General features: G+C 53.6%; 1 protein-coding gene across 1 annotated transcript; it reads left to right on the forward strand.

Moving 5' to 3' along the window:
* The first annotated feature begins 6237 nt into the window (after nt 1-6237).
* On the forward strand, nt 6238-9317 carry LOC102057697 (transcription cofactor HES-6-like). Its single transcript, XM_014281946.3, has 4 exons — nt 6238-6778; nt 7224-7319; nt 7478-7556; nt 7995-9317. The coding sequence occupies exons 1-4, from the start codon at nt 6584-6586 to the stop codon at nt 8438-8440; spliced, it is 816 nt and encodes a 271-aa protein (XP_014137421.2). The 5' UTR covers nt 6238-6583; the 3' UTR covers nt 8441-9317.
* The last annotated feature ends 7121 nt before the right edge of the window (nt 9318-16438 follow it).

Consider the following 16438-nt stretch of genomic DNA (forward strand, 5'->3'; position numbering starts at 1 on the left):
ATCCACAGGATTTCCATGTGTCCAGTGCTGCTTCTGGAGCTGGACTTCCCCTATAATGAAAATACCTCATGTAGCACTGTCCAGTGACATGTATGTCCTCCCTCACTCCACCTGTAAATGTCTTTGGAGCCGGTGAACCTCCAGCTGCACTCCTACCCCTGCCTACACCATGGGGAGTCACACAGAGTGCTGCCTTGACAGCCCACCGCTTGGCCACAGACATTGAGACCAATCTCCCAGATCCCCTCTGCCTCTTCCCCACTCACCACACGCCCCACCATCGCTTCCCAGCCCTCTGCCAAAATCAGTGACCTGGTACAGACGGTGTCACCCAGCCCCAGGGATTTCACTGATACAGCCTTCTGACACAAAGGGTGGCTGGAGCAGCCCCTCGCTGTGAGCTCGGAGGGGTCTTGTGGCCCCGTGTGCCATCACGGATGGCATCTGCCGCATCAGGGCTGTGCTCTCAGCTGGCTCTCCTTATAACAACAAATGACTGCAAATGCTCTTCTCCATGCCCCAAGCACAGATAAACAACCCTTCATTTTTCTGCCCCAGATTACTTCCAGCACTGTCCCATCCTGGCTGGGTTGCAGGACACATGGTCCCCCTGGGGACCCTGCACCAGCCTGCGATGGGACAAGGTGAGCACAACATCCCGAACTGAGGCCGCTCTGAAGACGCAGCCCTGGTGCGTCACCAGCAGTGAGTAACCTCCATGTGGCGGCGGTTTCCATACTGGGAGCCAGCCTGCCTGCCCAGGCACCACCAGCACCCTCTGGACCCAGCGTGTCCAGTCACCGCGCCAGCATGTCCTGCTGCTCCTCACATCCTGCTCTTGCTGGAACCTTCTGGGAGCAAACCACCCTGGGTGCCACGGGGCTCTGGGACAGCCTGCTTGGGATTCACAGCTATGGAGAAACCTCCAGATTTAAACCTTTTAAAGGAGAGCTTTACCCCTCGTTTTTAGACCTCAACCTTGAACCAGGACTGGCCAGAAAAGTCCAGACAAAACCCTCTTTATTCATAATGACTAAAGCCCTGTAAAACAGACTCTCCTCAGTGAATGTTTGCTCATGGCAAGGCGGGACTAGAGCCCATCCCCGAGGGAGGGAGTGGAGGGTGCCCTGTGGTTGCACACCAGGGCTGACCCCCTCTCCGTGCCAGCCGCGGCCGCTGCCCCCACCTTGCCTTGCCCTGCCTGCTCCCACTTCTCCCGCAGCCGTGCTTCGCCCCTCGCCTCACAAACCCCACATTACTGCATGTGCCCAAAGCAAAGCTGCTGTCATAAAAGCAGAGGCAGCAAACTCACACACAGCTGGGAGTGCTGGATGGAGCAGGACACCCCTAGCACCCCATCCATCCCTCTGACAGCCTGCCCACGGCACCTCCTGCGGGCCGGGGACCCTCGCTCCCACACCCAGCCAGAGAGATGCCTCAGAAGAGGACAAGCAGTCACTTAACTGGGGACAAATCCAGTCCAGATGCAGCCCCAGCCTTCAAAGGAGAGGAGATGAGGGGGTCCTGCTGTGAACCACGCGTGCAGCAGACCGGGCAGCACTCGGGAGCACCTGCTCATCTCTCCTCCCACCTCCCACTCTCCCCCGGCAAATCCATCCCCCCAAAAGGCTCAGTCGCATTAACGAGGCCATTTTGTTAACCGGCCAGGGGCCTGGGTTGGACTCAGGGGCTAACCTCAGTGCCGCACAGGCCTCCTGGTTAGTCCTGCCAGCTTGTGAGCTGGTGCCTGCAGTATCACCCCGTGTTGCAAGAGGCAGGAGGGACCGGCCAGGGCAGGTGCACAGGTCTCTGGTGACATGCAGCATCCTTCCTGCAGCACAGGGGTCCTCAGCCCAGCTGAGAGGGCTCCTGCTTCCCAGCCGCCATGCAGGGAGGACTCTGCTGGCAGGAGAAACACGGGGGACACCCACAGCAGGGGGCTGGGGTGCTCGCCCCAGCACTCGACCTCCAGAGAGGCAACACAGCTCCAGCGCACCAGGCTTTCCCCTCCAGCCCCAAGCAGGGAGGAGGCACGGCTGCCCCAGCACAAGGCAGCCCCGCTGGCAGGAGCAGCTCTGCCCTGCCTGCAGCCCAGACAGAACGGACTGGGACAGAGATGAGGCAGAACAAAGCTCGAAGGAATAAGAGAAATAATCATAGAGCTCCTCAGCTTTAACAGCAAACCATAATTAGTTACTTTCCTCTGGGAATTTTCTTGGTTCTGCTGCCTTTTCTCTAGGCTTCTCACTTTTTTTCCTCTGAAGTGCCTAAACTGAAATATTACCAGCTTTCATGGCAAAAACTTATTTTAAATCATTTCGTTTTACCAGCCATTGAGAAGGAAAGAGGGCAAACAAAAGGCTCACCGAGAATCCTTTTTTCTCTCAATACTTTTGCCTCCCATTAAAAAAACCTTCTTTCCCCAAACCAGTTTCACAAGGATATTTCAGCTGGTCCTAATCAATAGAGTCAGGGGCTTTTTAATTATTATCTTGGCAGAACCTCTTATTTAAAAGCTTAATGAAAGACATCCCTGCTGCCCCATAGTTGCTGCCGTGGCTGGCCGGGGGCTCACCGGTCCTCAGCCAGTGATGTGCGCCAGTGCCCTCCACCTGTTGATGCCCTGGGGCAGCCAGCCCCCCTGCAGCTGGCCCTGCAGACCAGCTGAAACCATTTAGCACCTCCAGAAGGCCGGTCCTTGGCCAAAGCACCATGTTGGGTGCCCCAGAGAGAGCAGGTGGGGGAGAGGAGGGGACACCCTTGCTCACAGCCCTGGGGATACGGCAAAATTCCCTCATCCCGTGGCCACCGGCTGCCCTGAACCCCTCCTCGGTGGGACTGGGGGCCACTGACCATTTCTCTGCTGGTTATTAGATTGTTCACGGCTCTCAGGTTTGTTTGAATAAGGCCTTTTGTTTGCCAGCGCTTTCCCACGTCCCTTCGTTCACTAGGCAGTCGCGTGTCCCGAGTCAAAGAGGAGCCCTGGCTGCCAACCCCCAAAGAAAGTTTTCTTCGGAGCAAGACATCTGCGTCGGAGGGAACCTGCCAACATCTGCCACACTTTTCCCCTTTTCAAGAGCCTTTCTTTCCCTCTTAGAGCGCAGGAACAGATGTTAAAAGTTGTTTTCTTTCTCCAGGGTGTGAAAGGTAGACAAATAGCAAAAAAGAAAACTCCAAGCAGCGCAGCGCTCGCCCCTTTCTCTTCTTTTTTTTTTGGAAAGCCCAGGAAAAAGGGAGGCTTTGTTTCCGAAGGAGAATCCCCTTTTCAGTGAAACCTGGCAGTGGGCAATGCAAAAGGAAAGCGGGAATTTGCAGAAAGCTCCCTTTAATGCTCATTTGCATTGGCCTGTCGGGTCCCTACAATCCCCAGCACAGATGTCAGCCTTCCCCCAAAGCCAGGGCAGCTCTCCCGCCTGCACCCCCCACGCCCCCACCCCCCGCCTCCAAAATAAAGGCCTTTGCCATGACTGAGAGGTGTAAAATAACTGTTTACAGCCAAAGCTGCTCTTCTTTTTCACTGTGGTGCTGTCTTACAAATGAACCTTGAAATGAGCTCACCCGGAGCAGATGTCAGTGGGCACGCCAAGGGCCCCGTCCTGCCAAGGCTGGGGGCTCAGCTGCCCTGTGCGGGCTGGGCACGGACTGTCACTGAGCACCAGGGGCCACCACACTGTTCTTAGCCCCCATCACAGCCGGCTGTCCCCAGCACCCACCAGCTCGCTACCAGCACCCCTCTGCCTGCTTGCTTCACAGAAGCCGCTTTGCTGGGGAAGCCTGTGTGTGACCCTCGGGCAGAGCATCCCCCTCGCCCCTCACGGGGTGAGAAAAGCAGGAGCAAGGGTAAGGCAGAAGCAGCAAGTCTGGGCCAAGGAGGAAATGGAGGGTGAAGGAGAAGATGCCACCACCACAGAGACCAGAGAGACCTTTTCTGGTGGTGCTGGTGACTGGCCAGCCCCTAGGCCACTAACAGAGAATCATAGAATAGAATTGTTTAGGTTGGAAATGCCCTTTAAGATCATCAAGTCCAACCATTTACCCCAGCACTGCCAAGTTTACCACTAAACCCTGTCCCTAAGTGCCACATCTACACATCTTTTAAATACCTCCAGGGATGACGAATCCACCACCTCCCTGGGAGGCCTGTTCTGATGCTTGACAACCCCTTCAGGGAACATTTTTCCCTAACATCCAATCTAAACCTCCCCTGGTGCAACCTGAGGCTTTCCTCTTGTCCTGTCCCTTCTCATCCGGGAGCAGAGCCCAACCCCCGCTGCCTGTAGCCCCTGTCAGGCAGCTGTAGGGAGCCATACGGGCCCCCCTGAGCCTCCTTAGCAGGAGCCTCAGCTGTGCCTGGCCAGGGATGCCGACAGGCACAGGACATGTTCCACAGAGCTTTTAGGTAACTCTGCGTTTGCTGACACCTCCGCCAACTCAGCTGGACTGGGAGCCAAAGTGGTCTCAGGCTTCCCCCTGCTGCCCTGGCTGCCTTGGAAAGGTGCCTGTTCCTTGCACAAGGTGCTGGTAGAAGGGTGTTTGGGATGCGGCACAGGGGGCTTCTCTCCCCCACCCTTCGCCTGAGCCAAACCCACCTGGAAGCTCTGTGCCCAGGTGACAGGGAGGCGCTTCCAGCCTCGAGCACCCTAGCAAAGTGCCCAGAGCCAGGGCTGCGCCCACCCCATGCCCCCCTACCCCCGCGCAGGGCAGAGCCCTACCCCAGCCCACCCACCCCCTTTTCCACACCAAGCTGCTGGAGTCATGCAGCGAAACAGATGCCCCAGCTACGCCTTTTATAAATACCAGCAACACTCCACCTCCCCAGGCAGGCTGGAAAAAGCTTGAGAAACCAACAGAGCCTGCACTCGTGAGCAGCCAGGGCTGGCTGCCGTGAGGGGCTCCTGCACAGGACTTGCTTTCACCATCTGTGTGGGGGACACACCTGAGATAAGGAGCCCGTCCCTGCTCCCTGTACCTGGCACAAAGGAGAAGTTATTCACCTTCCCCTCCCAAGCCCTCCTCTCCCAGCACAGCAGCCACACCAGCCCTGCTTGGGCCCTTGCCAAGTAGGGCACTTATAAAACCAGGTAACTGCACCCCAGCTCCGCATCTGACTGACAAACAACCTCTGCCTGAGAGATACCACGTCTGGGGACATGTTTTCACCACGAGCCCCAGCAGCAGGGCGTACAGCCATGCTGCAAGTGTGTTTGCATTTACACACAGGCAAAAACACACCCACGTGGCGTTGAAGCAAGAGACGTGATGTCCTCGCTGTTTTGCTGGGGTACACCCCCACCCCCGGCCAGAGGTAGGGAGAGGGCTCTGCAGCCACGGCACTGCACTGGCTGCTGGGGAATCCCACCGATGGGGCATCCCACCGACGGGTCAACCCCACTGACAGGGCATCCCACCAACAGGGCATCCCACTGATGGGTCAATCCCACCGATGGGGCATCCCACCGACGGGGCATCCCACCGACGGGTTGGGCTGGCTTGCAGCCCTTCGGCACCGCTGTGGCCGCTTCCTCTCCATTTCAATTAGGTGACACATTCGACACCAACCCAAAGGGCTTCACCTGCGGGACTCGACAGGACGCTGCCAAATCCTGCTCATTAGCAAAGCAACGGTCAGAAAGCAAAAGCAGGGTCACGAAAAACTCCTTCATACTCCCCCCCCGCCCCCGCCCCGCCCTCCCCCAAACCAGGCAGGAGGGATAAAAGTGCATAAAAGTGCAGGCTCATCCTGTGCCAAGTCTGCTCCAAAGGCCCATCTGCTTCTGCACTAGCATTTCAGAGGAGCGAACAGAACACCCTTCCCCCCCCGAAAGCCACCCGGCCTCCCTGCAGCATGGGGAGGGGGGGAAATTAAAGTAGTCAAAATCCCACAGAACTGACTCTCCTCCAGATTCATTTGCATCTGCAGCAGCCTGCAAGTTTAATATTAAATTCCACGCAGCAGCCACAAACTGAAAAAATTTTGTATTTCCTATATCCGTCCGTGTGCAACAGAGAACTCAAGTTCCCAAGAGATAAATAAAGCTCCCATGGTTTCCCTAGAGGATTTCTGTGATGGAAACAACCTTCCTACTGGTGTCTGCTGTCAACAGATTTTAATCGATCATTACCTTGTAATAATAATTCCTGGGAGCAGGAACTCCTAGCTCGAGCACTCTATTATGAAATGAAGAGGCTGCTTCAAAGATGTGAAATGACGAGGGCTGAGGTTAGCAGGTAGAAATAGGCATCGCTTCCAGGAGATAGAAGGGGAAAAGATGGGCAGAAGGCATTTTCCCAGGTGTAACTCAACCGCTCCTCGGCTATTGTTTGCCTCCCTGGGAATCTGTGCAAATTGAGCGAGGAGCCATGCAAGCTGCTCAGAGCGCGCCCATTTTCCTTCCCTTCTTTCCTAACAAAAGATCCCTCCAAAGCCCGGCGTCGGAGGCTGGACATCTGTCGCCATTTGGGGGGGCCGGCGTGGTCATTGAAAAGAAGCAGTGACCTGTCAGCTTTGATTGATGGCCACAAACCTCCGGGCTCGACCCCTCGTGTGGGAAAAGAAGTCCCGCCAAGGCAAGTCCCCTTTCACATGCTAATTCTGGGTTATAAATACAGCAGAGGAGCCGCACGGCAGCAAAGAGCCCATCGGGAAAGGGAGAGACCCACCGCCCAAGTGCCTCCTTCCCATCCCGTCCTCCCGGCGTGGCCAGGCTGGATTAGAATGACCGCCACCACCACCGCCGGTGGCACCCACAAGCTCGCCAGCACCAAGGAGGAGAGGAAGGTAGGTCCCCTCCACGCCACTGCAGCAGCATCCGCAGGGATGCCAGCACCGGGCATGATGAGTGCCGCGGCTACAGGCACTGCTTCTAGGAAAGAGAAAGGGGACAATTTTTGTTTTCTTTTTATTATAAAGGTGCTTTCTCTGAATTTAACCCATGTGGGTGGTTTTGCTGCTTCCTTTCTCAGCTTTAGAAAATCTTCTCTCTGTTTTGTTATGGGTAAACTCTGCTTAAAACGAATGGAAGTGGGAGAAGTGGGAGCTGCTCCCGGCTGAGGGACAGGCCATGACCAGAGCTGGGGGTGGTGCAGTCTCCATCCAGACCTTGTCCCGGCCCAGCATCGCCTCACCCCACGCTGGCGACACGGCTCTGCCCTCGCTGAACTGCAGCAGGGAGGAAGAAAAAAATATCAACTGCAAGTTTCCCCCCTTTTCTTTTCCCTGCCAGTTAAGGAAACCCCTCATTGAGCGGAAGCGAAGGGAAAGGATTAATAACTGCTTGGACCAGCTGAAGGAGACGGTGGTGGGTGCTTTTCACCTGGATGTAAGTGCTCATTTTTTTGCTGCTTTTTGTCCCTTTGTTGGTGGAGGATTGGGCTGGTTGGTTTGGGGGTTTTTTGAGGGGGGTGTCTTTTCTTTTGAGCAACTAGACATGGTACAAACCCTTTGTCGCCTCTAACTGCCACGTTCTTTCCTCCTCAGCAGTCTAAACTGGAAAAAGCAGACATCCTGGAGATGACAGTGAAGCACCTGCAGAACATCCAGAGCAGCAAGCTGATGGGTGAGTGCCCGCTGCGCCCACCCTGCCAGGGGTGCCAGCAGCGCTCATCCCCTGCCCACTCCGCAAAAAGCATCTTTCAAACCTGCTGGGGCCCGGGCTGCGGCTCCGTTTGGCTTTCTCCACTAGATGGGGAGATGGAGCTGGGCACAGGTTAACCCACGGGAGGTTATTTTTCCTTCCAGAGCTGCTTTTTGGTCTAGTTTTGCCCTTGGCGGTGGGCAGCAGGGCGTGGGGGCTGCCTGCCTGGGTGGCTCACACCCTGCCTCACCTTCCCCCTGTGCCCTGCGAATGATTCACCTCGTAGTAAAGCCCGGTGGGCTTCAACGAGCCTCCAGGGAGCTTGTGGGCGAAGGGAAACCTGATCAATGCTTTTAAGCAGGACCCACCACGCAGCTTGTACCCGCTCACCAGCTCCCCTTTGTCTCCTCCCCAACGCAGCTGACTCCAAAGTGGGCCTGGAAGCGCAGCAGAGGTACAGCACCGGGTACATCCAGTGCATGCACGAGGTGCACAACCTCCTCCTCACCTGCGAGTGGGTGGACAAGACCCTCGGGGCACGGCTGCTAAACCACCTGCTGAAATCCTTGCCCAGGTCTGGCGAAGACACCTGCAAAGCAACACTCAGGTCCTCCAGCCCTTCTCAGCAGCCTGTCTTGACACCAAAAAGCCCCCTAAGCCCTAAAGGGAGCACTCGGGGCACAACCCCATCACAGGAGCGCTTCTACCCTGCCGAGAACAAGCAGGCTTCGAAAAACTCCTTCCAGCTGCCATCGCTGTCAGGTTTCAGCCAGGTTGATGCTGCACCGCCCAGACAGGTCCTGCAGCCAAATTTTTCCCATAACAACCCTAGAATGGGGTCATTAGATATGTGGAGACCGTGGTAAAGTGTGTTTTAAAATGCTTATCCTAACCTTAGACACTCGCACGTATGTATCTTATAGATATGTTTCTTTAAAACACTTGTGGAGCAAGTCTGTTCCTGTAGGTGTACTAAAGACCAGGGTACTTCAAGCCGAAGTAAACCTATGTGTAGCCTGCATTGTAGAAGGCTGCTATTATTTTTTATTTATTTAATACATCTAAATTATTGTATAGAATCCTCTCGTGCTCTTTAGTGTATATTAATTATACAGCTTTCTTGTCTTACATACTTAACATAATTAACTTCCTATTAATAAAAATACAAGACAACAAGCAACCACCCCCCCTGGCACCAAGCTTACCTCTCGGCTCTCACACACGCCACGGAGATCACTTTGTTGGATAAAGGGGTAAAGGCCCGATCTCTTCTACTTTTTATTTTGATTGTTATCCTTGTGCAGCTGTATGAGATTCCGGTTCTGATTCCTGTAAATATGCTGCAGAGATGAGGAAAAAAAAAAAAAAAAAAGCAAATGGGAGAGACTTGGACTTCTTTTAGGCTGTTTAGAAATGCTCTCTGGATTGTTCCCTCTGGGATGTGCTGTTCCCAGCCACCGGGATGCCCTGACATTACTGTTGAACTAGGGAGCTATATGTGTGTATAAATATATATATATGTATATATGTTACATATAGTTATATTTAGGGGTTATGGTTTTGTTTCTGTAACTAAAAGTTCTAAATAAACTTTTGAAATATAATGATTGATATTTCTCCTAGCCTTGTCCTATCTGCTCTGAATAAACAGATCTGCTGTTTATCTGGGGATCTGCTTTTGTTTTCTGCTTTCACCAGTGGGTTTTCCTGGATCCAATTGAGAGAGATGGTTTGGGTTTTGCCCCTGATGCTTTGTAGAAGCAGTAGCACACACACACACGCAGACAGAATCACCTGGATCACAGCAGCGCTTAAAATGTTACGAAAGAAATCAGGAGTTGGGTCTATCAGCCTGGATCAACGCTTCAGCTTTTACTTGTAAGGGAATCACAGGGATAATCTAAAGGGCAGGAGGTAAAATCCCCTTTAAATTGAACCAAGGAGACCGGGACAAATCTGCTTAGCTTGTTGGCAACATTTGGTCCCTGTTTTCATCTCAAAGGCAGTTAAAAGTTCCTCACAGTTAAAATAAAAGAGCAAGGAGCCTTAAACAAACACTGTGCATACTAATTAATGGACCTGCAGTTCAGAGGGGCTCATTATGCAGCGAGATCTATTTGATGCCGAAGGAGTGAAAAGCATCACCTCTGGGTTTAGCATATTTTTCTGTAAAGCTCTCCCTTTTATCCAGCCCTCTTGAAAAGCCATTAGGAGTGGTGGCGTAAGGGTGGTAGGAGAAACAACTGGCCTACACATGGCTGCGCAGAGGAAAGGCAGGTTTCTTCAGCCGTGGGGTCTGAAGGCAGGTAAAAGCACAGATCTGTACAGATTTTACCGCAGTATCACTTTCCACCCTCTGCTTGAAAACAAGGAACGAGGACTTCCACCTTTCCTGATGGGAACCTGCGGAGTGACCATCAATGCAGCAAATGCACCCAAATCACCCTACCGCAACCATGCAGCAAACAGCAAAGCGCACAGAATACTCAGGGCAGAGAAAACAATCAGGCGAAGCAAACCACAGAATTTAGGCAGAGGAAAGATGTTAAAGACCTCCCCGGTTTATTACCAAGCATGTTGCTGAGCTTAGGTAAAGCCCCCATCGAACCAGAACCCCATGGCTGCACCCGCCGGGGACCCGTTGCTGCCCGGTGCGGGGGTCCGCAGACCCGTGGGGCAGGCAAGGGGGCGAGCTCCCTCCCCAAGGGTGGCCTGAAGCTTTCTTTTACTTCTAGGTGGTGTCAGTAATGCATCTCATGGCGCTTGTGGCTGCTTTATTGCTACGCTAGGAGAGGCTGTGATTAAAATATTTTACTATGGTTCCACAGCATCAGCTCAAAAACATACTTTCCCCCTGAAAGCTGTAAATCCCCAGTGACTCATGATCAGCTAGGGTTACCATGCTGAAAAGAGATCAGTGGGAAACACATATTTCTTACCATCTCTGCTTGTTTACTTTGTGCATTTGAAAATGCTTTGTGGTTAGCGAGTTTTATTATTTCCTGTTTCTAATCAGTAGGTTTTTTTCAGTTGTGGGTGTGGAGGGAAGGGTCACATGGCAGCTGGTGAGAGAGTTTTTAAAATAGAAAATCAAGACTGCAATACTTTGCCAACAATCTCCAGGAACAGTTTTAGTACAAGATGCTCATTTTTCAGTGCCTCCATTTCAAACCAATGGTGACCTTTCATATGATCTCCCCGTCACATTTCCAACTAATGCTGCAGGAACCCATTGTGAGTTACTAGTTTTCAGTAAAGAAAACATTTCTCCAGAAAGGCAGAAGATTGCTCATAGCACTTCATACACACAAGTTTCAGCTATTACTTGTGTTTGACAAAGGAACTCTGTATTTACTTCAAACCCACCTGGTTTTACCAAACCCAGGAATGTACAAGAGCGATAATATGTTGCTTTTCAACATAGGCACCTCTCCACCTTTTTCTCCAAACCCCAAAACACATTGCCAGCTACTACCATCTTCTCCCCAGGAAAAAGGAGGCATAGAGCAGCTCCCCCCAGCCAGCTGGCTGCTGTGGAGTACATAGCACTGCCCTCATAAATTGGTGTTTGAAGCTGCACCGTCACACACGCTCGGGACACAGCAGCAGGATCCGTACAGATGCTATTTTCACCTCTGCAGCAGGCGCCAGCAGCTGTGCCTCTTGGGTGCCACAGCACAGCCCAGGGCTCAGTCCCCCAGCACCCAGAAGAGGCACCTTCAAGGCTGCACCACTGCTCCCACCTGGGCCTGTGTGCCCAAGGCGCCGGGGGTCTGGAGGCACAGATGGCTGGGATGCTGCACACTCAGGTCTTCACCTCATATGCAGACTGGAAACGGCCAAGACGAGCGCCCAGACCAGATTCCTCGGCATGGGCATGGCCAGACAGACCTGTTTGCTAGAAGCGGTTGCAAGATGCATCGCATCTCACCCAGCGCACGCCGGGCTGGGACAGCCTGGTGCCAGTCTGGCCTTTGTCCCCTGCCAAAGTGCTCTTCCAGATGTGTACTGGTGGGCAGAGCATTAAAAAGCAGAGGCCAGTTGCTATGTACACGGGGATGTGGGGAAGGCTGGACCTGAGGCTCAGGACCCCCATATGCCTTTAACACAAAGCAATTACAGATGTATATAATAACGTAAGCCCAGGTGGACGAAATACCCACGTGTGTAGCATCTCCCTTTATATTAAATGCACTCCTAGACCAGCTCTCATGGAAACCAACAGGAAAACTTATTTCTCAGCAAACAGGACTAAATCCTTTCCCATTTGGAAAGCACAGAGGCTCATGAGTATGCAAGAAAACTTGTGGCCCTGCCATGCTGTCCTCTCCCAGACACACACATACCTTGGGGCCTCTGAGCATCCCTGGCTTTTCCCTTACTCCTCCTCCCACCCCAGGGCATTGGAGCAACCTCTTTCTGCCCATATGGTCCCACAATCACCCGCAGTAACCAGCTCAAAATGCTTTTGGGATTTAGGAGTGATGTTGAGCCCCTGCAGATCGCTACCCAAGAGGGCTGAACACGCTGCTTAAAAAGGGAACGCGAGCCAAATTTTCAGCTGACTGCTTTGTTGAGGGCTCACTGTGGCAAAGAGGAGACTCTGGGCTGCTGGCGTCACCTCTCCAGGAGCTGTGGAGGGGCTCCTGATCATCTGCACCCACAAGCAAGCCACCTTGCAAAACCCCCTCCAAAAGCAATTCTGGGGCAAAACATTTTCAAACTGATTTGCACCACACTGCTGTGGCTGCCAGTGCTTGTACCTCGCTAGCCAAGTACTTCTCTTGGGAGGGAAATGAAAACAAACCCATCGACAGCACACCACCAAAGACTTCACTTTCCCTTTATATATGCCATTATCTCAGCTCCCAGTGTATACATTCCTGTCTTAACAGGGACACGCTCATATTTCATCTCATGAGAAGTAACGTTGTGTTGAGAACCTAACCCAAAGTCTGTCACATTTTTCAGAGCTTTCACATACTCATGAATAACGCAGCAGAAGCTGAAGCCAGCTCTGGATCCATTCCGCGCTGCTGAGATGTTTCATTTATAACTCACAGCCCTGGGGAGGATGTGGCTCGCTGCCCAAGGCATCACCACAGACCCACCAGAGCCTGGGAACTTGCTCTGCTTCTGAGACTCTCCTACGGTCCCTGCATTAGGTGTTACAAATCCTACTGCACGTTTGGAGTTAAAAAGCACATTGGAGCGTTTTCACCAGTTTCCTGCGGCTGGAACCACCAAGCAAAGGGACTTCTTCAGTTGATCCCACATCTGCTGCTACAGAGAGAGCTGGTCCTCTAGAAATGACTCAAAGGGGCTCTTCTTTGGGGCTGGAGAACCGTTCCTTTGGTTCTGTCAAACAGTAAATGCTTTTCAGGAGGGTTGGGAATGGTGCCTCCTTTCCAGGGTCTCCTTCCCAAGGAGGCCAGGGGAAATGGCAGGGCAGAAGCTTTGTGGCTGTGGGCAAGCCGCTCGGCAGGGAACAGCTTGGCTGGGGTAAGAGAAAGGATGGAGAAACCACTGCCAAGCTACCCCTTCCTTCACTAGGAGCTTCCTAAAATCCTCTCCCCTCTCCGTCTGCCCCTGCCCAGCACCCCGTCAGCACACCCGCGCAGCAGCACTCTGCTGCAGAATGACTTTCACTCACACTGGCGTGAGGATGCGACCTGGTTTTAAACCCGCAGCCCTGAAACTCCCTCTGCGCAGCAGGCCTAGATAGCTCCGCAGCAAATTTCTTGGCGGAGAGGAGAAACCCCATGGCCGGTCTTGCTACCCCATCAGAAATGCTGTCCTGTGCTGTAAGGAGCCAGTTTACTGCCTTTCACAGCCACCTGATGAAGCGCTCACCTCCTTACTTTTATCCTCTATTGATACGGACGTTTCTGGCAGCTCTGGTGTACTGCTGGCACACTCTGTGTATTTAAAGCACAGGACTTAGTCAGCTGTGTGAAATAAGGCTTTACATAAAACACACAGGCATTTCCACAGTCCTAGCGTGGCGTTCGCCTCGCATTCCCACACAGGCTGCGCTCACCCTCGCAGCCCAGCACCCTTACAGGATTGCCCAGGGACCCGGCTAGCCCCTCAGGAGCCATCTGCCACAGCCCCAGCACTGCTGACCCCTGGGACATTACACCACAGTTCTCCCACCTCTAGCTGAGATGCTGGTACTTTTCAAAGCCCCCAGCGCTCACCAGGAGATGCATCCCATAGGGAGGTGGAGGTCAGACCGTTGTGGGCCATGAGCATCATTGCTGGTGGCTGCTGAAGGGAGCCAACCCTGCAGGAAGCACCTTCCTGCACCCTTCACTCCAGGCTGCTACACTAAAAATACTTCTCAGTGGAGAAACTGTAAAGCCAGAAGCGAGCCCTACACAGACACAGGACTGCAAGGTGAGGAGAAACCCCAGAGCGGCTCTGGAAGGCCTCTCCTTTTTGTCCCAGCTAGCCAGTGGATGGAGTATGGATCATGCCAGGGAGCAGGTAACCTTCTGCAGCACAAGCCATGTGCAAAACTGAGCCTAGCAAATTGCTTACTTTCCCCCAGCAACCTCCCCCCGCAGTCACACCATCTCTCACAGCTCAGGGTGTTTCTTTCTACTCCCTATGACTGAGAAGGGAGAAAGAAATAAGCATTTCCACAGAATTCAGAAGAGCAGATGTTAGGCAGGATGGTGAAGTGAGGCAGGAGAGCCACGGCTGAACTCCTTGGGATGGAGGAGCTCTCACAGCAAGGACAGAGCACCCCTGTGCAGGAGTTGGGACTTCCTGGGTCCCTCTGGAGCTGTGGGAAGAACCGCTCAGGAGCAACCACATAACCTCAAACCTCTCTGTCCCCTGCCCTACCCTAGTTAGCCTACATGAGTATTAAAGTACAAAGGCAAGCACTTTAAGGTATGCACCTTCCCACTGGAGAGGCTGTGAGAACAAGCAATCCGCCTGGGATAGCAATCACACCACTTCATGCACTCCTGAAAAGTGCTGAGATATTATTTTGATAGGTGTGATAGGAGAACCATCCAGACCATTGAACACAACGAAAGCAATACCTGGACAGACAGGTTCTCCAAACCAGATGCATTGTCAAAATCCTCTGGGGAAAAGGAGACCGATGCCTCCTGGTGATTCCCATAGTTCGGCATTGCACTCAGGAACACACACCTATTAGAAGATCTCTGTGGCAGCCCAAAGCTTTGTCCTCTCTCATCCATAAGAACCCAGGAGCTGAGAGCACTTTCCAACACAGACCCAAGACCCCAGAGGAACGCCCTGAGCCTTGGTACAGCTTGTCTCAGCCATGGCTTTGGACTTGGTATCAGCTGCCCCATGGTTTTTCTGAGCAGCCGCAGCCGCAGCAGCTAAGCACAGCCCCACCAGACAGCTGAGCTTGTTCTAAGCCCAGCTCTCACCTCCAGCTGCTTCGCACCTGAATTTTTCCAGTCTCCTACTTGGGGGTGATGATTGTATTCATCTCTGAGATCTCTAGATGAAAAGCCCTAGCAAGATGCCAGGGATTGTACAGATTAAAGAGATGAGGCAGAACTTGAAAAGCACCTCTCCAGCCACCATATGAATCACTTCTCTACCCTCTTCCCAACTCTATCACTTGCCTTTTCCCAGTCCCTCCATCCAAACATACACTTGCTACTGCTGGAGCCTTCCCCGCTGCTTGGGCAGTGCCTGGCGCAGCCTTCCCGCAGCGCCCAGCCTTGTCCGATCCGCACATCCCGCCAGACCTGTGCCCTCCGACCATCCTGCCCTGTGCGGGCAACAGTACGGCCAGCCCAGGTCTTGCTACCTGACCCAGCCTGCCCGGCTGACGCGGTGCACAGCGCCAGCCCTGCCCGAGCTCACCCCGCTGGACGAAGGGCATGTGTCCTGCCAGGTCTGGCATTGCCTGTCCTCCCACAGCTGACCTAAAGGCAACATGCAAGCACAAAGCTGCGCTTGGGAAGGTTAATTTGTGTCTGGGAGATGCCTTGTTTTAGTGGAGTGACCCTCTGTTTCTTTCAGAAGGGATTTTTTACAGCCCTGGCCCTTTCCACCAGGCTGGGAGGCAATGCCCATACCAGAGCAGCAGGCTCTGCCCAGCATCTCTGCCCCTTCCAGCTGGCGGCGGTGCCTGGTCGCTCCAGGCGCTAGTGATGGATTGGGGCACCGGGTGATACTGGCGATACCGGCAGCTCAGCGAGGAGTGCGGAAGCCTTGGCGTTAAAGCTGAGAAGAGCCCTTGTCCGTTCCAGCTGTTCCTCTGACAGCTGCAGGGAACCCGGCACTGCTCCGAGCACCCACCGGCTGAGTACGCTGCCAAACCCGGGTCAGAGCCCAAGGGCGGCGAGCGCAGAGGTGGTCCCGGGGGTGGTCCCTGGCACCGTGCAGCTCTCGCTCAGGTTGCTCAGCCCAGCTCCAGCACCGCCAGCATGCAGCACACCAGCCAGCGGTACTGCCGGCAGCGAGGTGGGCTGGCGCACCTCCCCTGCCACCAAAACATTCCAACACACAAGCCCTTCGCCTCCGCTGCCCCGATCTTCTCCCGGGGAGATGCTTTTACAACAGGAGAGGGTGGCAGAAACCTTCCCAAGGAATCCCAGGATGGCCGCAGTTACTTTCTAGACCACAGCAATCCCAGGGAAACCCCAGCATCAGTCTTGATGGAGGTCTCAGCAAACAGACATGGAAGAAGAAAACCATTCTGGCCATTCCCAGAAACATCCAATGTATAAAAAAGAAGCCTATGTTCTTCCTGATGGCCCACGCTGACCCTGCTGCAAAGGGGGAATACTCAGCCCTCGCCCTGGCAGAGCGGAGCCTGCAAACACTTGAGTGCAGGCCGTGCTGCAGGTGTACACGTGGGACAC

The sequence above is a fragment of the Falco cherrug genome, chromosome 11 (genome assembly GCF_023634085.1).
Source record: "Falco cherrug isolate bFalChe1 chromosome 11, bFalChe1.pri, whole genome shotgun sequence".
Classification (NCBI taxonomy): Eukaryota; Metazoa; Chordata; class Aves; order Falconiformes; family Falconidae; genus Falco; species Falco cherrug.